We start from the raw sequence: 24,019 nt of genomic DNA, 5'->3' as shown, positions 1-24,019 counted from the left end.
TGTTGTAAATACCTAGGAGTGTATTTAAACTCCAACCTTTCTTGGGGAGAGCATGTTGATAATGTTACGGGTAAAGCATGGAGGGCACTTCACTTTATTATGAGAATCTTGAGAAAGGCTAGCCCCAAATCGAGGGAAATAGCATATCTAACGTTAGTGCGACCGTTAATGGAATACGGAACTACGTGTTGGGATCCCTATAGAATATACCAGATAAATTCCTTAGAAAGAATCCAGTATAGGGCAGCGAAATTTGTTAAAGGTAAAAGAGAAGATGGAAACGATACGATAAAAGAACTTAAATGGGAAACTTTGGAAAACAGACGTAGGAAAACTAGAATAACATCATTGTATAGAGCACATCTAGGTCAGAAAGCATGGGTAGACATAACGGCTCGGTTAGAAAAGCCAACGTACTATGGTAGGAACGATCATGATTTTAAAATCAAATGTAGGAAACAGAAAACGGATGTAGGTAAATTCTCATTTTTAAATAGAACTATAAATGATTGGAATGACCTACCTGCAGCGGTCTTTGAGGGCTGTCCTTCCTTAAGGAGATTCAAGAATAATTTTAAAAGTTGTATATAAAGTGAAAATTAAAATTAAGGTGACATTCAACATTTAATTTTTTAAGGTGACATGTATTTATCTAGGCTGACGAGTTTATTTCCTTGGTTTGAATTGTAAATTATTTAAAACTAGCGTGTAAGAGGGCCTTAGACTAGAAATGTTTAGTTTAAATGTAGTTCTGTTTATAAGTATGCATAAGGATGTAATTATTTGACTTATTTGAACTGTTGTATCAGTGAAGTGAGGTGAGTCAGTGAAGTTATGGTTTTACAGTGCAGTGAACAGTTCCGATCAGTGATAATTTATAGCGTCAATGAAATGTGTTCTATAGTGTCAGTGAAATGTGTTACAGAGTGTCAGTGAAATGTGTGCTAAAGTGTCAGTGAAATGCGTCATAGTGCCACTACAGGGAATGAGATGAGAGTAAAGTGAAAGACTATTGAAACTTATGTAGGACCTGTAGATAATTATGTAGGTTGTATTTTATTTTATGTTTTATTATTATTGTGTTAAATTGTATTGTGTATTATTATTGTATTGTGTGTAAAATTGTATATGTGTTGTAAAATTGTATTGTGTATTGTAAATTTTATTGTGTATTGGTTATCATTTTATTGTGTATTGTTAATATTGTATATACCACTGCCACCGGTGCTTGCCCACTTGCAGTGTAAATAAATACATACATACAAATAAATCGAAAAAAATATTCTTCTTGTTGAACTTGTTTTTGTAGCAATACTTCCCTTGTATATCGACGTCATTCAGGTTTAGTTCTGGGTTCTGGCATATTATTCTTTCCGCTGCGCTTTCTGCCGAGATATCCTCCGGGACATTATAGATTATAAGTCTTGGATTTCTAAGTTTAGGAGTGTTCACTTCCAGCTGATCACCGCATTTTGATGTTATACTTGTCCGTAGGGATTCCAATTCCTCCTTGCTACTAGTCTCTATAAGCACCTGGCCGTCCCTTAGGGACTTGAATGTGTTAATTCCGACTTTCATTTCAGCTGGGTTTATGCTGGCTTTTAGTATTTGCTTAGTTGTCTCTGGTGGATGATTTTTTTTCGATTTCACTGTCAGCTTGAATTTCTTCTCGGTCTTGCCTGTGAGTACTTCGGAGTAGAGATTCTGCCTTCCGATGGAAGATGGCGGTCCCTCTCCTGGTCCTGCTGCTCCTCTCGTCCGCTGGTCCCGCCGGCCATCCATAGTTGGCACTACATGTCCCCTTCCAAAAGTAGATTTCATTGCTTCAAGCTCTGCTCTTACTTCACCTAACCCCTTTTGCAGGTTGTCATTTTCCGCTGTTTTATCCTCTATGCTTTTCTTAAGTTCTACAAACAATGTACGGAGTTTACTCACAGTTTCATGTATCGTCTTCTTCAATTCTTTCTTCACATTCCCACTTAAATCAATTGTATTAACCACAGTATTGAGAGCATTATCGATAGCGTCTTCAATACCTTCCGCCATCTTGGTTTTGGTATTCTACAGTTCTGCGTGTTCTACACCTTCAAACTTCTTGGCTTTCCTACCTAGCACCACAACGGTAGACGACATTTGTGCACAGCTCACTACGATGCAGGAACACAGCTTCTCCTTGAGACCTATCACCACAACGTTCTCTCTCTGACACCCCGTTGGTAAGCTCTTCGCGCATCAATACAGTTTCTCCCCAGCAGTATTACGTTCCGCAGCGATCGAGGAAGCCGTGCGTCTTGCGTTGCAGGTTGGGAGCGCCCAAGGCTTTTTAACTCTCTACAGGTTGCCTCAAAATGGAGCTTGGGTTATTGAGGGGAGCGGGGATCGTCAATGACGTCACACGTTTCCCGCGTATAGTGGCATTTAAATGTGTTCTAAGTGATCTTTAGGAATTGCTTAATAGCATAAATGTTTTCACCTTATAAATATTGAATAATTGCTTAAAGTCCTGCGTTATAAATGACTTAAACTAATGTTAAATGAATTACGGCTCGTTTGGAAACATTAAACTTACGTTCCCGCGCGATTTTAATTTATAGTATTTCAATCTAATACCATTATTATTTTATCGTTGTTATGTTATGGAAAAATTAGTAAATTAATTATTTTTAAATTTCAATAATTTTGTACACCATGTATTTAATAAAATAATATGTATAACAATAATACCGATAATGATATATAGTATTGTTCCCTCCTAATGTCCTAGTCCATTTTCAGCCATGCCAGGCCAAAGATGTGCTGTTGCTATCTGCAAAAGCTTTTACCACAAAAGCAAAGGTGAAAATGTTTCTTTTTTTTGTATACCTAAAAGAGAAGACATCAGGAAACAATGGATAATAGCGTGCAAAAGGCAAGATAAATTTAACCCTGATACCAGCAGAATATGCTCACTACATTTTAAAGAGGAAGATTTTGAATTGGATTTCAGGGCTTCTTTACTTGGTATTCAAGTAAAAAGACCAAGGACTTTAAAACCATCTGGTAAGGCTAATAATTTAATTATATTTAAAATTTGTGTAAAGAAATTTAATATATATATATCAAGTATTATGTCTGTTGTGAAGAAAGTTATCATCTATAACTTGTGTTCTCCCTTTACTACTTATGAATTTTGAATATTCCTGTTTATTATAAAGTCCCGTTTGTCAAGCTCTGCCTATAAATTATCACATGACTGATTTTTTATACTCTTACTATGATAGGCATTATTACTATTATTATTATTATTATTTCTGTGTTACTTTCAGTTGTTCCAACATTAAATTTAACACCAGAACAGTCTCAGAGGACAGTATCACCTCGAAATATAAGAATGGAGAAGAGAAATCTAAAAACTATTGTTCACAATATGTTAGAAGAGGATGCTGAAATTAATGAAGTGGGTGAGTCAGTACCAGAACCTGAGCCACAGAATGAAGAAGCGAGGTATGAAATTCTACTTAAAAATTATAACACAGTTCTAGAGGAAAATAAGAAACTCAAAGAGCAATGTTTACAAAGTAGATATGAAGTTGAAGGATATAAAAAACAGATTAGCCAATTGGAAAAAAAAATTAAGAAAATATCTGCTGAAATGGATGAGAAGAAAGTTCTTGCATTAAATCACAAAATTCAGGAAGTACTTTCAGGGGTTTTTAGTAAAAATCAAATAGACATAATCATGAACAAAAAAAAACATGTGAAATGGTCACCTGATGACATTTCTAATGCTTTCACTATTAGATACCTTAGTAAAAGGTGTTACATATACCTTAGAGAAAAAATGAATATTCCCTTACCTGGAATTTCATCACTTCAAAGGTGGGCTTCAAATCTGTCACTGCGACAAGGTGTTTTGCCTGATGTCATACAAATAATGGATGTTGCAGGACAGAATATGAATAATTTTGAAAAAACAACAGTTCTATCCTATGACGAAATGAAAATAGCCAGTACTCTCGAATATGACCAGAAAGAGGATGAAGTTGTGGGACCTCATTCTTATCTCCAGATTGTAATGGCTAGAGGACTTTTTGCGAAATGGAAGCAGGCAATATATATTGGCTTTGATTGCAAAATCACTCAGGTCATACTGGATGATATTATCATTAAATTAAATATTATTGGCTATAAAGTAGTTGCTTGTGTTAGTGACTGTGGTGGAGGGAATATGGGTCTCTGGAGGGAGCTGTCAATATCAATTCAGAATACAATCTACAAGCATCCCGTCTCACAGGAACCCATCTACTTTTTTGCTGATGCCCCCCATCTTTTAAAGTTGATTCGTAACTGGTTCCTAGACAACGGATTTACTTTGGAAAATGGAGAACAAATCAGTAGTGTTCCTGTGGAAGAATTGATCAAAAGTACTGCCACAGAAATAACTTCATGCCACAAATTAAGTGCCAGCCATGTGAAATGTGAAAAAACTAAAAGGCAAAATGTTCTGTTAGCTGCACAGTTACTCTCTCACACTACAGCCACTGCTTTGAAACATTACAAACCTGGACCTGACAAAAAGTTAGCTGAAGTAACAGGAGCCTTCATAGAACTGGTAAATGAATGGTATGACATATTTAATTCTTATACCCCTAACCATTCAGTTCCAACTAAAATGCCCTATGGAACATATCTAGAGCAGCAAAATATAATTTTAAATAAAATGGAAACAGTCATGACCACCTCACTCTGCACTGGAAAAAATAGTTTACAGGCCTTTCAGAAAGCTGTAATTGTTTCCATTAAATCCCTTCGCCTCTTGTTTCAAGATATGGTTGAAAAGCATAACATCAAATACATTTTAACACACAGACTAAACCAAGATCTGGTAGAAAATTTCTTTTCTCAAATCCGGACTCGAGGTGGACTACATGATCATCCTTCTCCATTGGACTGTATATACAGAATAAGAATGATTATCTTAGGTAAGAACCCTGGAGTTATTCAGAGGCAAACAAATACAACTGATGCTGACCAGGATGAATTTATAGTAGCGAAAGCTCTAAACAAAGCTCAAATAACCATACCTGAATCAAGCTGTCTGCCTGCTGAACTACACATTAAAGATCTTGAAAATGAACAAATTTCCCATGCTGAAATTGTACAACAAAGTGAAGAGGATGGTTTGGAATATATTGCAGGTTACATTGCCAAGAAGTTTAAAGATAAATATCCGTATCTGGGAAACTTCACGCACAAAATTCACACAGAACATAACTACACAGTTCCATCCTGGGTTAGACATCTTTCATACGGAGGCCTTACTTCACCTTCTGAAACCTGGCTACAAGAATTCAAAAATATTGTGTCCTCATTCACATTATTCCATAAAGACAATGTTCAACGGGGGAAAAATGTTTTAAAAAGGACCATAGACTTCGTAGCTTCAAATGTAGGCCTACAACATATCCCTTCAGAGGTACTTGAAGCAGCTGTGAAAACTATATTTTTCGTGAGGATAAAGTATCTAAATTCCAAAACTGAAGCACACAAGAGGAAGAGGTTAGGAGTGCAGGATAGTGCAGAAGCGAGACAGATGAATAAAAAGTACAAGAAAATAATTAATTAATAAGTAAGTAATTCACTTGTATGCCATTTTAATCTATTATTATTTTTAAGTACTATGGTAGTTAAACAAGCATTTTTGTACGACAGAGTAGAAGAAACCGTTTGAAAAATTAATGTTCATATTATATTACAACATTATAAATTGAAGATCACTTTCTTGAATTTCATGATATCACTGAATTTCAGGTTGGCAAAAATATACTGAAAAGGACAGCTGAATATATTCCTATAGGCCTGCATCAAAGATATTCCTACGGATATTTTCGAAGCCACAGTGAAAACTAGACAGAGCAAACATACGTATGCACTCGTAAGTATTTTATAACTACGTATAAATATCACACGTTATAATTTGCACTACTTTAAATTTAATTTTAGGGTTTCCTGAACTATCATACGAGCTGATCACTACATGCATTATATTTGTATTATGCCTATAGGTTATGTTGTTTTTAAACTAAAAAATAAATTTCCGCAGCTTCATAATAAAATTGCACACGCTCACACGCAATACAGGCAGAACATGGTTATGCCATTCCATCATGGTGAAACCACCGTAAAACTCTGACTCGTGAATTAAATGAGGTATAACAAGAATAAAATTGGGAAAACACGAAAACGTCCTGCAGATACAGATGTTGGCCATTACCACTATCAATTCAAAAATAAACAGTGAACAACACAAATTCATAATATGTATGTATTGTCTATATATTATATATGTATTTTAACGTTTCACAGGTGATATTTTGCATTATTTTCAATTTATTTCAACATTTCTCGGCACAACATAATATTATCAAATGATAGTCGCCATGTGCCAGGAATCGTCATACGTCACACGGGGACTGCGTTCTGATTGGTCAATACATACTGATGCAACCTGGGTAAAGTTAAAAAGCCTTGGGGAGCGCCTTGTGCCCCAGCAACTGATTTGCTCCAGTACGCAGTGAAGTTTCCCAGATTCTCGCTCACAATTACCGCAGTTTATACAGTCAAATAGACAATCTCGAGCTACGCTAACACAAACATACACTCTTTACATGTTACACTTCAATCTGATCACCTATATCAGACAGTAGTGAGCCAATTACGCGCACAAACACTGATCAGAAAACACCAGATTTACAGGCAACATTCACTTGGCGCCATCTTGTGTGTGTGTCCAGCACAGACCCTTGAACTAACAAAAGATTTGACCACCTAATAGCTCAATTCTACCACCACAAATCTGGATTTATCACGTCCCTTAACTGTAAATTGTGACATCATGAAGAAACAGTATAAAACACATTAAAACAAGTAGAATTCGCAATATACTGTGTTCTACAACCGATGTGCCAGTTCTTTGAGTTGGCTGTGCTGCAAGTTTGGAAAAAAAAAAAAAAATAGACAAATACTCAAATACGATGCAAGAGTAATGGAATGGAGAAAAATTCTCTCCGGCGCCGGGATTTGAACCCAGGTTTTCAGCTCTACATGCTGATGCTTTATCCACTAAGCCACACCGGATACTACCTCGGCGTCGGACAGAATCGTCTCAGATTAAGCTCCAACTCTTGGGTTCCCTCTAGTGGCCGCCCTCTGCACTACGTCATAGATGTCTATGAATGTAGGACCAAAGTCCACACATGTGCTGAGGTGCACTCGTTATGAGTGACTAGTTGGCCGGGATCTGACAGAATAAGCGCCGTCTTAAATCACGAAGTGATTTACGCATATCATATACTGTCATTGCAAGTTATCTTGAACCTTACATCCCCTAAGTCTGTCTTTGGAACTGCTCGGTATGGCGTGTACTCATCAACGTAACGGCATGGCAAGGATGCCCCTCCCTCGGGTAACGTGACTCTTTTCAGAAAATGTTGGTTCTTTTACCTTACGGCTCTCTACTGTAAAAGAACTTGGTTCAATACAGACATCATCTTCTCTCGATACTCCGGTTTTGAGAGGAGAACATAGTTTCGTAGCAAGCTTTAATTAACCTGTAATGAGTAAGTATTTAAATATAATCGTGTGTACACTCCTCTCTCATCTGGGCTGGGGACTGGCAATGGCGGAGTTACTACAGCTACTTCTGTAAATTATATAGGCCTGCATGACTTACACCTTCAGCTGATATGTACATATTCTTATAACAATATTTTACAGGCTTATTATTTGAATTTACATTAATTTACAATTATACACAATCCATATCCCTATCATTGCTGCCATCATCGCTTGTTCCAAAATTAATTATTTCGTCAATGGCATCATCCATTCGGAATTATCTTCTTAATCTTAGACTATGTACTAGTTTCTGAACACGATAGAATTCTTCGATTGTATCCCAAATAACGTGTTGATCGAAGTCGTCCACTTCAACTTTACACAAGTCCTAATTCTGGAATGAAATAATATGTTTAGTAGAACTATAAGAAAATAATAACTTACAATAGTAATTCATTATGTCGTTCACAGTACACACATTATTGTACATAACTATTATAGCAATAATTTCTAAACATTACATAACTATTCTTTCCCGAGTAGTGTGAGGTTCATTCGGTTGTAATTCAATATTATTCTTAATTCTCTTCACGGAACTAATACTTTTGCCAGAGTATTTAGCCGCTCTCTCATATTCCTTAGCAAGAGGTTCCAGCAAATATGTGTTTAATTTTTCCTCCTCGCAACGCTTAATTTTATTATATTTGCGATAATTTCTCTTTCTCGGCTATGGATAACAGCGTTACTTTTTCTCTGCGGTGGTGTGATTTCACCATAATTACTACCCTGTGGTTGCTGCTCCATGGTAACACTACTGGTACGCAGTGAAGGAAATAGCTCTATGTTTCTTGACAAGAGATTATGCTGCGGAGCATGCGCAAACAACTCAGTTGGCTCCACCTGCGTTACGTGCTTCCTTCCCTCTGCCCCTCTGTCCCCGCTCAGAAGGTTCAAGATAACTTGCATTAACAATATATTGTTTCAATGTACCGAAGTACATATGATATTTCCATGCAGATATTCTGCGTCATCATACGATGTAAGAGTAATGGAACGGAGAAAAATTCTCTCCGGCACCAGGATTTGAACCCGGGTTTTCAGCTTTACGTGCTGATGCTTTATCCACTAAGCCACACCAGATACCATCCCAGCGTCGGACAGAATCATCTCAGATTAAGCTCCAACTCTTGGGTTCCCTCTAGTGGCCGCCCTCTGCACTACGTCATAGATGTCTATGAACGTAGGACCGAAGTCCACACATGTGCTGAGGTGCACTCGTTATGAGTGACTAGTTGGCCAGGATCTGACGGAATAAGCGCCATCTTAAATCACGAAGTGATTTACGCATATCATATATATTGAATAATTACAGGGAGCTTCACCTGAAAGACTAGATTTGTATCATATATATTGTTTTAATGTACCAAAGTACATATGATATTTCCATGCAGATAATCTGCGTCATCATACGATGTAAGAGTAATGGAACGGAGAAAAATTTTCTCTGGCGCCAGGATTTGAACCCGGGTTTTCAGCTCCTCTGGTTCAGTTTACATAGATATAATATAGCGTAGCTTCAAGACGTGAATCACCAAGCATAGAAGGAACTGCCGTCTAGGTCACATGGATAAGTCAGCCATAGCCAAGCATGCATTTAAAAAGGGGGATCACAACTGCTTCGAGGACACTGACATCCTAAGCGGTACGCCACACTTCTATGCTAGGTTACATCAGGAGGCTATTGAAATATACAAACACAAAAGCAACTTTAATCGTAAGGAACAAGACTCAAGGTCAACAAAGCATGGTACCCGGCCTTGAGAAGCACACACACCAAATTCTTCCTTTGACAATTGAACACTACGATAACCAATCAGAACATTAAACCATCAGTGCGGACTGCGGCGACGACAAGCCACAACCCTCCTACACCTTAAATATTGACATGCTAGCAGTCCCAATACCAGTCGTCCTTCGTACACATAGTAGATCTCTCTGCTCCCATGTACCACACCACTGAAGAAGTCCATCGGAGTAGTAGATGAAATGTTTGGTTGTTTTACCAACAGACCACAGCTTTCTAGCCCAGATAATACCAATCCAATGACGCTGGCTGTGAAAGCCTACATTCTAAGAGTTGTACTTAATTTGTTTAATTATTATAACTTTTATGTATAATAATTCACATTAATACTTTTGTTATGTCAGAGTGTGTAACTAAATTATTATTATTATTATTATTATTGTTGTTAACTATTGCTTAGTTCTTGACAGTAAAGCCATTAACTCTCTGTAACTAAATAATTGTTAATTACAGGAAGTGAATGAAAGAAAACTTAAACTCAGTTTAAATTGCAGGCATGTCCTTGATGATGGCACAGATGAGTACAAGATAATAATGTTAAACAAGCGTTACTTGAGCTTTCGAGTGATCAAAATGAACCGTGAATGTGTGAGAGGATTGTGGGCTGGCCAGCAGCAGGAATTGGTCTATCTACGCAACAGGAACCCAGAACGTGGTTCCATTCAGAATGCCAAGCAGGTAATGAAAAAGTATCCCAAAGTATAGGATTTATGTTTTCAGTTATAAAATTTATACTACATGGGTCTTTCTGCCCAAATTCCAGAAAATCTCATATTGCAACAAACATGCAGCCTTAGCTGTAGATCTTTCTGTTTGTGATGGTTTCTAATTGAAGGAAGCAAGGATTTAAAATTAATCCCGTGAGACTCGTGGTGAACAGGTTGACTGTGGAATTTTCTAGTTAAAAAAGATTGCTAAGTAAAGGACTATCAATTACCAAGCAAACTAAATCGTGTTTCCATAGATTTGTTGAGATTTAATATACTGTATATACCAGCATAATGGACACACCTCAATTTTTCGCGTTAAAATTTAAAAAAAAAGAAATTCCCCACTTAATAGAGAAAGTCGTAAGATTGGATGCACTGCTTAGTATGTTTAAATTCAAGTTTTTATACAACAATTCACGGTATCATTGCAATCGTGATAGATTCTTTTTCTACACATGCAAAATATAGGTACTCTCCAATTAATAACATAGTATTTTTAGGACATCTGCAGTAATCAGTTGTGTTGATAAAATTGTCTTTCGACAATGGATAAGAAAATACCGCAATATTCAAGTTATACAGCGAGTTTTAAGCTGAAAGTTGTCAAGCTGGCACACCTTTAATACATGCTTTTTTTTTTTTCACTAAAATTCTTTTAGTTTTTTTTAATGAAAATTTAAAAAAGAAACTCGTCTATTACGTGGGTAAATACGGTATATAGCTAGTAGTAGTAATCTAATGCCCAAATGCTTCGAATATTCAATTTGTTTCTTGCTTCCCAATAATGTTACTTGAGCTGTAAAGCACCTTGACATTTCCCCCGTTAAAGTAAGTACAGTACATATCCCTTTCAGTTCTTCGGTAAAAAATCTTGGCATTCACATGGATAATAATCTCAACTGGGACATGCAAATCACAGAAACCTGCAGAAAAGTATATTCTATTATCCATGTGCTAAAAAGGATAAATGTTCATCTTTCCTCTTGCTTAAAAAAAGTCCCTTGTGCAGATGCTTGTATTTCCCTATTTTGACTATGCTGACATTTTACTGACAGACCTTTCCAGCGACAACTAAACGAAACTTCAACGTGCTCATAATTTGTTGTACGTTTTGTAAGCAATGTTCGTAAATATGATCATATTATTCCATCCTTGGAAACAATAGGTTGGCTTAAACTAGATAAGAAAATAAATTTACATTCACTTCTCCTTCTCTTCAAAATCTTGAACTCTTCTATTCCTTCGTACCTGTCTTCTCGCTTCACTTACCTTTCTTCCTACCACAGTCTGAACACACACTCTCGCCATGAAACAATACTAACAATACCATCCCATCGCACCTCCTCATACTCATCCTCTTTCTCAATAGCCCTGCCAAGACTCTGGAATTTGTTACCTGCTAGTGTCAGGGACTGTCGAAATAAAACTCAATTCAAACGCAAACTTACTAGGCACTTGGTCAGTAATTGAGACTCGTTCAGACATTATTTCTTGTAAATAGTTCTCTTAATATATCACAAAATATTTCAATATCCGGTAATTTCATCACTATAGAACAGTGATCGCCAAAAGCTGTGTCGCGACACATGCCCCTGGCTCCACTCAAGCGTAACCATGGCATTATACCCCCACCCTCTGTTTACAGCCTTCACTTCAATATAAGACAAGACATTTATCAGCAGCGGACGTACACATGTAATGTTACAAGCGTGTAGGATAATATGTTTCGATGTCTTTTCCAAAACAGATAATAAGTAAAAACTTAATTTTAAGGAGCATGGGAGGAAAAGTGTTTATTTTGTGCAGATGGCAAAAATATGAGATACTTAATTTGTTGTAAAATTTTAAATGAAGTATAAAAGAACAATTTAGGTTGTCATTATTTTTCTTGTTATGAGGACTACCACACCCTTGCCTGTAACTTGAATATTTCATTAATAAACGAACAATAAAAAGTATCGGCTTCTATGTCTTAATCGGGGTAAAATACTTCGACTTTTTTTTTTCGACTTTTGTAGTGTACTTTTAGTATTTTATTAATAAATAAACAATAAAAAGTATCGGCTTCTATGTCTTAATCGGAGTAAAATGCTTCGACTTTTTTTTTTTTTTTTTTTAAGTATGTAGTGTAATTTACAAGTTCGTGACCAGCCTGGTGCGTTTTCCTAATTTCTAATATCTGCTGACGTAAAGTACACGTTCTTTCTATGGTAAATAAGAAAATTAATTTATTTTATTTTATTAATAATACAAAAATAATGACTAGGAGGATAAAAAATTAACATGGAAAAAATTGTGTATAGTTAATAAGTAGAAGAATATTATATGCTTTCATTTTTTGGTCACAGTCTGTCTCTGCACTGTTATTCACTGCATTACCTGAGGAGACACCCATTCCATCCCTCTCCCTGCGATAGTGGTGTGCGGGTTGCATTTCTATTACGTCACAATTTCGTGGTGTTTGGCAATCACTGCTATAGAATTTTGTAATTCAGTAAATACAAAAATATTCTTTGTTCTTAACTTCTATGATAAAATGTCTAGCTTTCATTAATTAGGTAATCTTGTCGTACTTTAATTTTTATTGTAATTTTAATTGTAAATTTAATATTAATTTTAATTTTATTCTTCATATTATAGTTGTAATCCCCTGGTAGAGGGGCAGAGAAGGCCTGACGGCCTTATCTCTACCAGGTTAAATAAATAAATACTACTACTACTACTAATGTTAAAATTATATTGAGCTTATGTGTTGTTTATTTTGCACCACCTAAAGACACGTGTAGATTAAAGAATTCTATGGATGTGAACAATTTTGCCATAGATTTATTAGAGTTAAGTAGAAACAGGAAAGACAATGAAAAGATCCCCAAGGCCTCGAGTACTCTAATACCGTCAGGGTTAGAAGAAAACAAGAGTTTAGCCAAGAGAGGCTAAATAGGAAAGTTGAAAGAGGGAACTGATATAGGAAGGAGAAGAAATACTAGTTCGGTCAAGTACCTCACCATGCTGACCAATGCGTTTGGTGAGTGACCCTTCTCTATTCATTCATCATGACTACTAACAGCTGCACCACATGACGGAAGGGCTAGAACTCTATGCTTTTGTCCACGTTGGTGCCCACAATTGATCATTTTGATGAGGGAATTGTGGGGTCTTCCCATGTTAAATAATAAAAGCCATTTCGCAGCCAGATTTAATATATTGTTCGTGTTTTTATTAAGATCTCAAATAGCAACTGTTAATGAATTTATGTCGGAACCTCCTCTCAAACTACGCACATTGTTAAATTTTCACAGCAGATAGACAAATACGAAAAATTAGTTTTCCATAATAACTGTTACGCCATTCGTCCACGAGTTGTTGCTTCATAGATTCGTTAGTGCAGTGTCATTCTTATTTCTTGTAACTACGAAACTTCTACGCCCTTGATTTCATTCTCGAAACATGCAGCAATCGTCTTTTATCTAGTGATAAGATGTCGAGCAATGAAGAAGGTCTGGTCTTGTATACTTATTGCCACATTTGGAATTGCAGTTGAAGAAAGATCTGGACTCATCCATACTTAGGGAAAAATATTAATTTTAGATGATGAAGGATCGATGGAGTGGAAAAAAAGTCTCTCTAGCACTGGGATTCGAACCCGGGTTTTCAGCTCTACGTGCTGACGCTCTATCCACTAAGCCATACGAGATTCCAATTCCGATGCTGAATTGAATCCTCTCAGTTTAAGCTCCACCTCTTAGTTTCCCTTTAATGGCCAAGCCTCATGCACTGTGTCACAGATGTGTTACAATGGCACAATGTCCAACACACTAATGTGCAGAGGTGCACTCATTACAAGTGACTAAGTGGCCGGGATCTGGCGGAATGAGCACCGTCTTAAATCACTAAGTGATTATATACGCATATCATTATTGCATTGTACCGAAGTATATGTGATATTTCCGTGCAGGAATTCTGCATTATCATATGATGAAGGATCGGTGAGTGAAAATTCTCTCTGACACTGGGATTCGAACCCAGGTCTTCAGCTCTGTGTGCTGATGCTCTATCCACTAAGCCACACGGGATTCAAATTCCGATGCCGGATTGAATCCATGAGGGTTGGTCACTAAAGGGAAACTAAGAGGTGGAGCTTAAACTGAGAGGTACATCACAATAATATTAATTTTAAACTTTTGTAACAGTTAAGGAACTCTCTGAGGATAATGATAAATGTAAATCATTATACAGAATGAGAAAAGGTACTTATCTGCAATTGATGCAAATCGTAGAGCCTATCATATAAAGGCTACAAAATGTCCTTAGTTCCAGGAAGTACTAAACACACACACCTCATACTGCCTATTGTAAATATCAGTGAACAAAAGGCAACCCTTCTCTCACAACTACTTTCTATTTTAAAAATCACTGAGAAAGGTGAACTGCCTATGGGCAGTGGATTGGGACAAGGACGTTACAATTTGTCTCGAACTATATGCGGGAATGTTTTACCTCCAAAGAAAGAATTTAGTCTTCAGTTCAAGATCTATCTGTAACAGTAATCCTAGCGTAATCTGGTACCTATCATACGATAGCCACCGGGTATTTACCCATTTGCAGTGTGAATAAATACATACATACATGATTGTAGAGAAAGTGATATCTTTCCACATATTGGAACAGAAAGCTAAGATTCCAACATTTACCCTTCTTGAGTACTCCATAAAAACAAATGAAACACGCATACTGCCATGGTCTAAGGAAATAAAACCTAGTTGGTCATGTGTATGTATAGGCATGCAGCCTTGTATTCGAATACTCACTTGATAACATTAATCGCTGCATAAAACTTCAAGCAAGCAATGTCATATCAAAGACGAATCTATAAAGCGACACCTCGTGGACAAATGGCATAAGGTTGCGAAATTCACTCTTTTTGTTAGCTATTTAACTGATTCAACACATACAGGTTATAAGCACAGACTGTTAGTCATTTAAAAAAAGCTTGCATGAAAGATTATCGAAAAATTGAATAGCTCCCAGTCTTGAGTAGTTATCATTCAGTTGGCAAATCATGCCTGAAGTTATCTCGCATGTCATGTGAGAAAAGTAAGCATTTAGACAGAATGGTGACTCAACTATTTTCTCCAAGTAAGCACTGTTGTTTCTCAGTACAACATTCCAAGTATGTTGTCACATCTTTACAGTTAGTAAGTTATGGACAGCTAATATTTATATCTGTTGACACACAATTAGCCGAATGGCTAGAGTGTTCCCTCTCCACACTTTTTCTTTCTTTCTTTCTTTTTTTTTTTTCTTTTTTTTTTTCGTATTTTTATGGGACAGGTTTTAAGAATCCCTCTTGATAAAAAAAAAGTAGTTACGCTGACTATTCATCTATGTATTGCAGTTTCTCCTAAACTACATATTGGATTTCGTTCCCAGTCATTTTTCCTTTAGTTAGGGGTTTTCCACAAAAATGTTTTCTCCTTATACCATTTTTCCCTCAACTTATTCCCTAATACTTTCTTTCCTTAGCAATTTTTTTTCCCCAAAACTCTCTTTCCCTTATATAATTTATCCCCTCAAGTAATTTATACAGTTTTATAACAGTTACATTTCTTTCCATGGAAACAGTTGTAAGAAGTTATAACTTTTCAAGTGAAATATCCACTGCCTTCTGGATTGCATGTTATGGCTGCTTACACTGCCTGCTCAATCAACACTTATGTGCGAGTAATGAAAAAAGCTATTTTGACGCCAGGTGGTAGGTAGTGCCCACCGCTATTAACATCAGTATATGCAAAGTACTCTAAAATAACTATTATTACGACGTCCTTAAGTATCAGAAGAGACTAAGGCTTAGGAAAACGATTGCCTAGGGTGTCCGGATCCTTCCACATGGCTTAATATGTAATATTAATACTGACTTAAAACTTTATTATTTTCTAAGTCATAGTACATCCAAATGGTTCTGCATCACATAGCTTATATACAAATACAAATATGCTTGCTTTAGAGTTTACTAAAATCAATTAACATAATAAAAATGATGTCTGAAACTGATATAAAAAATTTCAACAAGTTTAAACATATTTACGAAGAAATATATGCTTCCTGTAACCTAGTTGCTATTACTATAATAATTGTTGATAATAATATAATTATGGTAATGGAATATCGTGTTGATATAATTATTTTTCTTGTTTATACAAACTTTTTGATTGGAAGTCCTAAGAGATTATTGAAAATCATGGTTCGAATTAACGACAGTATGTGGTAACTTCATGCTTGTAAATTAGCAGTTTCTTCAAATCCATGGAAATGTTATACAGACACTAGGCCTACTGTTTTATTAAGTTCAATATTGCCAGAAAATAACCACCGTATATAAAAAGGCTCATTCAAAATGTGATAAATTATGTTCTCATTAACCCCCCCCCCCCCGAAAAGAAATACTGAGTAAAATACTGCAAACAGATAATTTACCCCATACTTTTGGGGAGAAAAAAAAAAATAGAAGAAACTTACAATTTGTAAATATATTATAATTAATATTGTTATATTTAGGAAACCAAATTTTATATGAGTAGCTTAATATCAAAGATGGACATCTGACCTCAATCGAAATTTAGATAGCTGTGGTTTTTTATACAATTTTTCATGCTCTTTCCAGTTATAGTGAAACCATATGCAAACTCCAACACTACATTTATAAAATAAATTGTGTTAAATATTACAACGAACACTGTGAATTAAAAAATTGCCTCTAAATCAAAACTATGGAGACGACAGATGTCCGTCTTTGATATTAAACTACTCATATCTCCTACAAAATATCTTGTTTAGAAAAAAACATTAAATGAAACGTATTTTAACTCGAGTATTTCTTATTTCCAATATATTTTAAAGAAAAAAAATCATATAATTAATAAACAATTACTTACATACACTGCAATTACTTCTAAGATTTCAAATTAAAAATTATAATTCACTCTGCATACTTAGCACAGCTAAACCAATGGCAGTTACTTGCTGCGCTCTAGCGTCGAAACTGGACAACAGTGCTCCATGCGAAACTCAATGCTAAAGAAAGAGGAATGATCAGGCAGTTACGCAGCCATAAGATGCGATTCAGCAAGCAGGGGAATATCAAATACTCTTATAATTATGAAGTAGAATGCCTAACATTCGTCAAATTATAACTCCATCTTGGGATGGAAAAAAAACTACTTTACAATGGGCATGTATATCACAGGAGAGATTCTAGAGGGGAGAAGGAGTATTGGACATGTTACTAAAAACCAGAAAGCAGAACAACTGCCATAACCATAGGCTCTGGGAATTAAATTATTATAGTTAAAGAGGGAAATCATGCTCATGTACCTGATAAGGAGAAAGTTCAGGCAGAACTTACTATCGTTCAAAGAGAACAGCTAAGGAACCTCCCGAGGTAACCCCATCACAATTGATTCAAACAGAATTACAGAGAGTTGCATCTGGAGTTTTATGTCATTTACCAGGAAGAGAAAACTTGGAAAGGACTTAAGCAGGACTTAGGAGAGACCAATTACCTGAACGAAAAGCATTGAGTGATTTAAGGGAATTACCTGAAAGATATAAGAAAACTTTGAAAGAAGATAATTTTTTTTATATATATGATTGCTATGAAGATGAAGATTTTGAAACTGACGACGAGTGAGTTTTGGTGTTTGGAACAAGAAGAAATGTGGAGCTTCTACTGAAATCAGGGACTTGGTATGTTGATGGTACCTTTAAAACCGCCTAAACATATTTACATAAATTTTCACTATTTTAGGAGTGGTATCCACAAGTAATGAGGACCTTAAAATTTCTTTCCCGTTTATTTACTCTCTTTTGTCGTCAAAAAACCAAATTGCATTTTTAAGAGTTTTCCAAGTAGTGAGTCGTGCAGCTGAATGATTTGGAATGTAGTTTACCTCCCAGCCAGAGTTATCTCCGACTTTGAGGTTGTCATGATAAACTCCTCAATTACAGCTTTCTTAATACAGTGAAACCTGTTCAAATCGGAACCTGAATAATCCGGAATCCTGTCTATTTTGGAACAATTTATTGGTCCCGGCGAAATTTGTATGTATTATGTGTAATTTTTCCTGAATAAAATGGAAACTGTCTGCTACTGTTCAAAACGGAAATAATATTTTGGACACACACTATATTTTGTAACTATATTTTGAAACAGCGTGCAATTTCAAGAAATATACGAAATATGTGGGTCACTAAGATAAAAACAAGTTTTCTTTGCAAAATTCTAGAGGGTACGAGGGTGTGTTGGCCTGTCGGTCATAAATTTTATTACCCTGTTGACTAGGCAGACGAGTCCCTTCAAAGATTTTTAGTGCTTCACACCCGTATATTGTCGTAGCTAAACAGGGCGCAAGTGTAGTGATTTCCAGGTAAAAAAAAGTTGCATAAAATGTGACATTAACATTAAGTGGTGAAGTAAAAGTTATCGAGTTAAAGGAAAATGAGAAACAAAGTCTATGTGAAATAATATTGAAGTACAGTTGTGGAAAACTCAGGTGTGACACTTTAAAAAATAAAGATCATAATGAGTGAGTGGCGTGCGGCCAATATTGGTTACACGAAAGGAACCAGAAAGCAACTGTTTATGTGAAAATAAATGAACTCTTTGTGGAGTGGGTTCTTCATGACCTTTCAAAGAACAAGCCAATTTCTGGATCTATTCTGCAAAGCAAGCCATTGAACTGGGAAAGAAATTAAATAAACGAGAATTCAAGGCTTCTAATAGATGGCTCCTAGTCTAATTAATTAATAATGTGCAGTGATATGCAGTACAGTATTAGAGTATAGTGTTAGATATTAAATAGAATGAGATTAGTAAATTTTATTAATGTTTAATGACTAATGAGTGAGTTACGATAATATTTATACAGAAAATGAGATTTTAATCAAAATGATTCACCAACGTAATAAGCGACTGAAAGCTGATTTAATGTGATGAGTGTTAAATGGAATATTTTGTACTTCTTGCAGTTTGCGGCATGCCATTTTGTTTTTCACGTATATGAATGACAAAATATTCCATTTTAATGGCACACCTGAATAATACGGAAACCTGTCCACAACGGAAAAAAAATTAGGACCATGTCACTTCCATCTTGAACAGGTTTCACTGTACCAACATCTCGTGCTGCTTTTTCCATTTGTGACAGTCAGTGAAGGACTACAAGGAATGCATTCAATATTAGCTCTTGCCTTCAAACCAACTGAAGATGTTTTAGATTCTTCTGAAAAATTGTTTGAGGAAGACAGAATTTTAGAATATTTAAGGACGCTGGGTCATCATTTCACACTATCAATCAATCAATCAGTCAATCTTCTTAATGTATCCAGCTGTTTGTTGACAACATAAAGTCCTCTATAGTCCACTGTAGTCTATTCAGTTGTTGTTTTTCACGAGAAATGAGGGGTATTTTGATCGGTATTCATTATAGATGCCTGTTGCTAGTAGCCAGAGGTGGGGTGTAGTCAATATATACTGCAGGGCTGTGTCTTCTGCAACTGGTACTGATGATTTTAATTTACTTCTTTTGTAGTTTATGGATGGACAGTATAGAAGAATGTGTTCCAGATCATCATTTCACACTATAAAAAATGTTAAACTTTTTATACAGAGTCCGGCATTTGGTTCTGATGAGTTTCAACATGCTGTTGTAAAGGGACTATAAGGTTTAAAAATGTAAAAAAATAACACAGTATGTAGCTTGAATGTCACAATTTATTGGAATGTCTTCATTTTTTGAAAATTACACATTTCAAGTGATCCCCTTGGTATCTTATGACCTGTTGTAATCTTACACGAAAATTGTTTATGACACTTTATCTCCAAACCGAGAAATTATGCATCCTGGGAAGAAATTTCTCAACAATTGCAGTGTGTCACTGGCAGTATGGACTGTAGCCCCATCTTGTTGAAACCACATGTCATCTCTATTTAGTGCACCTCTAAATGTCTGTAACATCTGTCGATACTTCACTGTAACAGCTCTCTCATTTCTGTCTTCGAAAAAATAGGGACCAATTATGACTGCAGCAGAAACAGCACACTATACGGTCGCATTTTCACAATGTAATGGCCGTTCATGCAGTGCCATAGGATTTGTCTGACTCCAATATCGGAAATTTTGCTTGTTGACAAAAGCCATTTAAGTGAAAATGTGCCTCGTCTGACATAAATTATTCAACACATTATCATTTTCTTGAAGAATGGCACCAAATTCCATTGCAAAATGAAGTCGAAAGGCCCACTATTGTGTTCCTCGAAGGAATCCTACCGTGTCTCTGAACATTGAACTCATGGCGAAATCGATGTTGTGTTTGAACAACGGACTTACTTTCAATATATATAGTGAGGATCACGTAAGTTCAGTTCCCAAACAGCAAATATTTCTGCCTTGTCAGTGTTGCCAACTGTTACCAGATATCACCACATGTAGTAAAATCACGATCCTATGTACTGAATGACTTCTTTACTCACCGTACTTTACCTTAATGTTGGAAGGTTATTCTAAATAGTTTCAATAATAATGAGAATAAAGGCTGGTTCACAATAAACCTGAAACGAAAACGACAACAGGAACGACAACGGAAATATTGTTAAAATAAATGTATTTAAATATGAGCATTCAGAATTAACTATTGTGAACGCTCACATTTAAATATATTTATTTTAACATTATTTCCGTTCTCGTTCTCGTTGTCATTACCGTTCCCGGTTTATTGTGAACCAGCCTTAATAATAATGAGAAATGTATTGCTAGGTTCTATTCTTTTATTCCTTTACATTATTATTAGTATTAGCATTAATAGGTTACTAGACGTAAATATACAACAAAAAAAGTATAGTATATAATATTCAAGAATCAAATCTGTTCCAAGACCAATTAAATTATTGTCACTTCACTTCAAAGATTCCAGCGTACATATACTGTACTTCCTAAAGGTAGATAAATTAATAACCAATTGACTTTCGGTTGGAATTCGAATGAACTTCTGATTATCTTTTGAAATTAGTAAGGAAATGGATAATACAACTAGGCTAAAACTGAAATAATAATAAATCAACTTACAAAAATAATTTTGGTCCTTAAAAGCCATAAGTAATTTCACTTCTAGATACCTTTTTAAAGATTTCATTTGTTTGTAAATTGCTTAATAATGTTACACTTACACTTATTATTTCTGCAACTCCACGTCTGTCATTGAAAAAATGTATGATACATAACTGTGAAGTCTCTTTTTGGCTCTTGTGTCCTAAATTTAAATAAGAAAAAACAAATGATTCAAGAAATGTGAGCTGGTGAAAATTAAATAATTAATAAAATAATTACTACCAAAACAGTATTTTATTAATTGTGTACAAAAGATGGATTACACAGAACAGATGGCCAGAAATCATAGATTTATACACAACATACAGCATGAAACGATCATAAAAAAATGCTTTTTGTACACAATAACATCTTTCAAACGAAGTGAAATAGCAAATAAGTTCAATAAATATTATGCTAATAAGTAATAACTATAATTAATAATTATCTACAAGCTGTAAACGGGAATAAAATAGTATATTGTTGAAATTAGGGGGTTATGGTTTATTACGTGTATTTATAATTTTAATTACTTTTTCTACATTTGATTATATTTTAATTTCTATTAGATTAGTTGGTGGTGTGGTTGTTAGTTTTATCTGTGTACGTCAGACTATTAAGGAAAAACTGAAAGAAATATTAAATCTACAATCTACTTTATATAACAATATTTAATCAAGAACTGAATATTACTATTAATTTATAAAACCCAAAACATCTCCAAGTCCAGACAATACACATGCTGATTTTCTTAAACATGTTGGCAAACAAGCAAACTCACTACTTTTATCTTGTAATCTCATCTAAAATACAATATCTGTCTGGAGAAAATCTATCATAACATCAATTTTGAAAAGCAATTATTCAACTAATACCTTTTCAAGTTATCGACAGATACCACTTACTAGTATGATAGCCAAAATTATGGAAGAGATGATTTCATAGATTGAATTGGTTCCTGGAATCTAGTAACTAACTTTCATCTTATTGAGTTGACTTTAGAGAATTGCATTCAACAAATGGACAGATTTTAAATTTTAGTCAAGATATTAAAGATATTTTAAACAGAAAACAAAACACCTTAACAATTTTAATTTATTTTCAAGGATCATATGGCTCTTTAGATATAAATCACTTAAGAAATTGCAAACTTAGGGTGTCCATGATAAAGTGTTGCACTGGGTCAGTGACTTGATTATTTGATTCATTGTCACAAATATGTAAATACAGACAGATTCATCTGGGCTTCCCACATTGTTGTTTTCAGGAATACATTTTCAAATATTAATGTCGATGGTCTAACTAAAGAAATAGATCTTATGATAATCTCATCATTTGCAGATAATATGGTTGTCTAGAACAAAAAATCACAGTCCACAAATATTAATAAATTGAGCCAAAATCCCATCAGACTTTTTGACTCTACTTGGAGAACTCAAACTTGCTCAATTAAGGGAAACTTTACTAATAAAACACAATCCCAAGTTATTTGAAAATGAATAGTATATAAGTTAACTTTAACAGATGATGTTAAGAAATGTGATACTTCTCCAGACATTTTAAAAATCATTAGAAACGATAAATGATCTGGTCAGTGAGTGACTACATACAGTATTTTTTATAGATGGATCCTGTTTACCAAGCCATAGATGTAGTGGTGTTGTAGTACAATACCAGTATATTCCCTTTTACAGGGAATTATATTCAAACACTTACTTGTTTGCCCCATTTTAACCGTGACAACACTTTTCAGTTTTTTAAACATTCTGGTTATTGTATTGTGTTTATGTTTAGTGAAAGATTTTAGATAATGGCGCAAATAGCCATAGTAGCTGACACGCTCTTTTTAAACGCCACTAACTAACTAACTTCAAACACTGACTAATTTTGGTAGTGAAAATTTAGATACACTTTTAAGCTTACAAAATCTCCAGTATCAACTTCATAAATCTGAGAAGGCTGTCATACTATCAGATTCAAAATCAGATATTCTCGCTGCAGTATTGGACGTAACAGCATGAAATCTCAATATTTTACAGTGTTTTAATATTTTAAGCAAAATGGTCGAATTACATCGACGACTGGTACTTCCGTGGATCCATGAACTTTATGGAGTGGGAGGTAATGAGGTAGCTGAAAGGTAGCAAAATTACTGTAAGGTTATCTATACCTGCATCTTACCACACTGTTAAAAGAATAACAAGATCAGAACATGACAATGTGGTAACAAAAATCGGAATGATTCTAAAGCAAATGAAAAAATTGCAATAGGCCATCCGGCATCAGCTCCACGATGGAGGAAAATCCTCAGAAGAAACCAACTAATCAGACCAAATGGGGGATCCAAACTACCCTCGAGTGCAGCTCTGAATTTGCAGGCCAACGAGTCTACCGACTAAGCTACATTGGTGGCTCTACTAAAAATATGAAGTACATGGCACTCAGATTATTAAATTGACAAAACTACACAATTATTCATCAGTTAAGCTATAAAATATAATACATAGCAAGCAAGTTAATTCAATTTAAAAGTATAAACAATTCAATCAGTTGAAATATACAGAAATTTATAATAAATATCATGCAAATTACTTCACATTACAAGCATAAACAATTCATCACTTGTGGTATACAGCCTATTATTTAATTTACAGCACATACAATTCATCAGTTAAGCTATAGGCCTACAGTCTACTATTCAATTTACA

At 35.1% G+C, this 24,019-nt stretch overlaps 1 protein-coding gene across 1 annotated transcript in view; it reads left to right on the top strand.

Moving 5' to 3' along the window:
• The window catches only part of LOC138711623 (pecanex-like protein 1), a 112,959-nt gene that overhangs the window by 48,715 nt on the left and 40,225 nt on the right, over positions 1–24,019 (top strand). Inside the window, exon 12 of the mRNA XM_069842757.1 lies at positions 9,955–10,138. Within this exon, the coding sequence (XP_069698858.1) occupies positions 9,955–10,138 (184 nt within the window). The remainder of the gene's footprint in view (positions 1–9,954; positions 10,139–24,019) is intronic.

Source organism: Periplaneta americana, chromosome 13 (genome assembly GCF_040183065.1).
Source record: "Periplaneta americana isolate PAMFEO1 chromosome 13, P.americana_PAMFEO1_priV1, whole genome shotgun sequence".
In the NCBI taxonomy this organism is placed as follows: Eukaryota; Metazoa; Arthropoda; class Insecta; order Blattodea; family Blattidae; genus Periplaneta; species Periplaneta americana.
The sequence above is the reverse complement of the archived record's forward strand: the minus strand, read 5'-3'. Positions and strand labels throughout refer to the sequence as shown.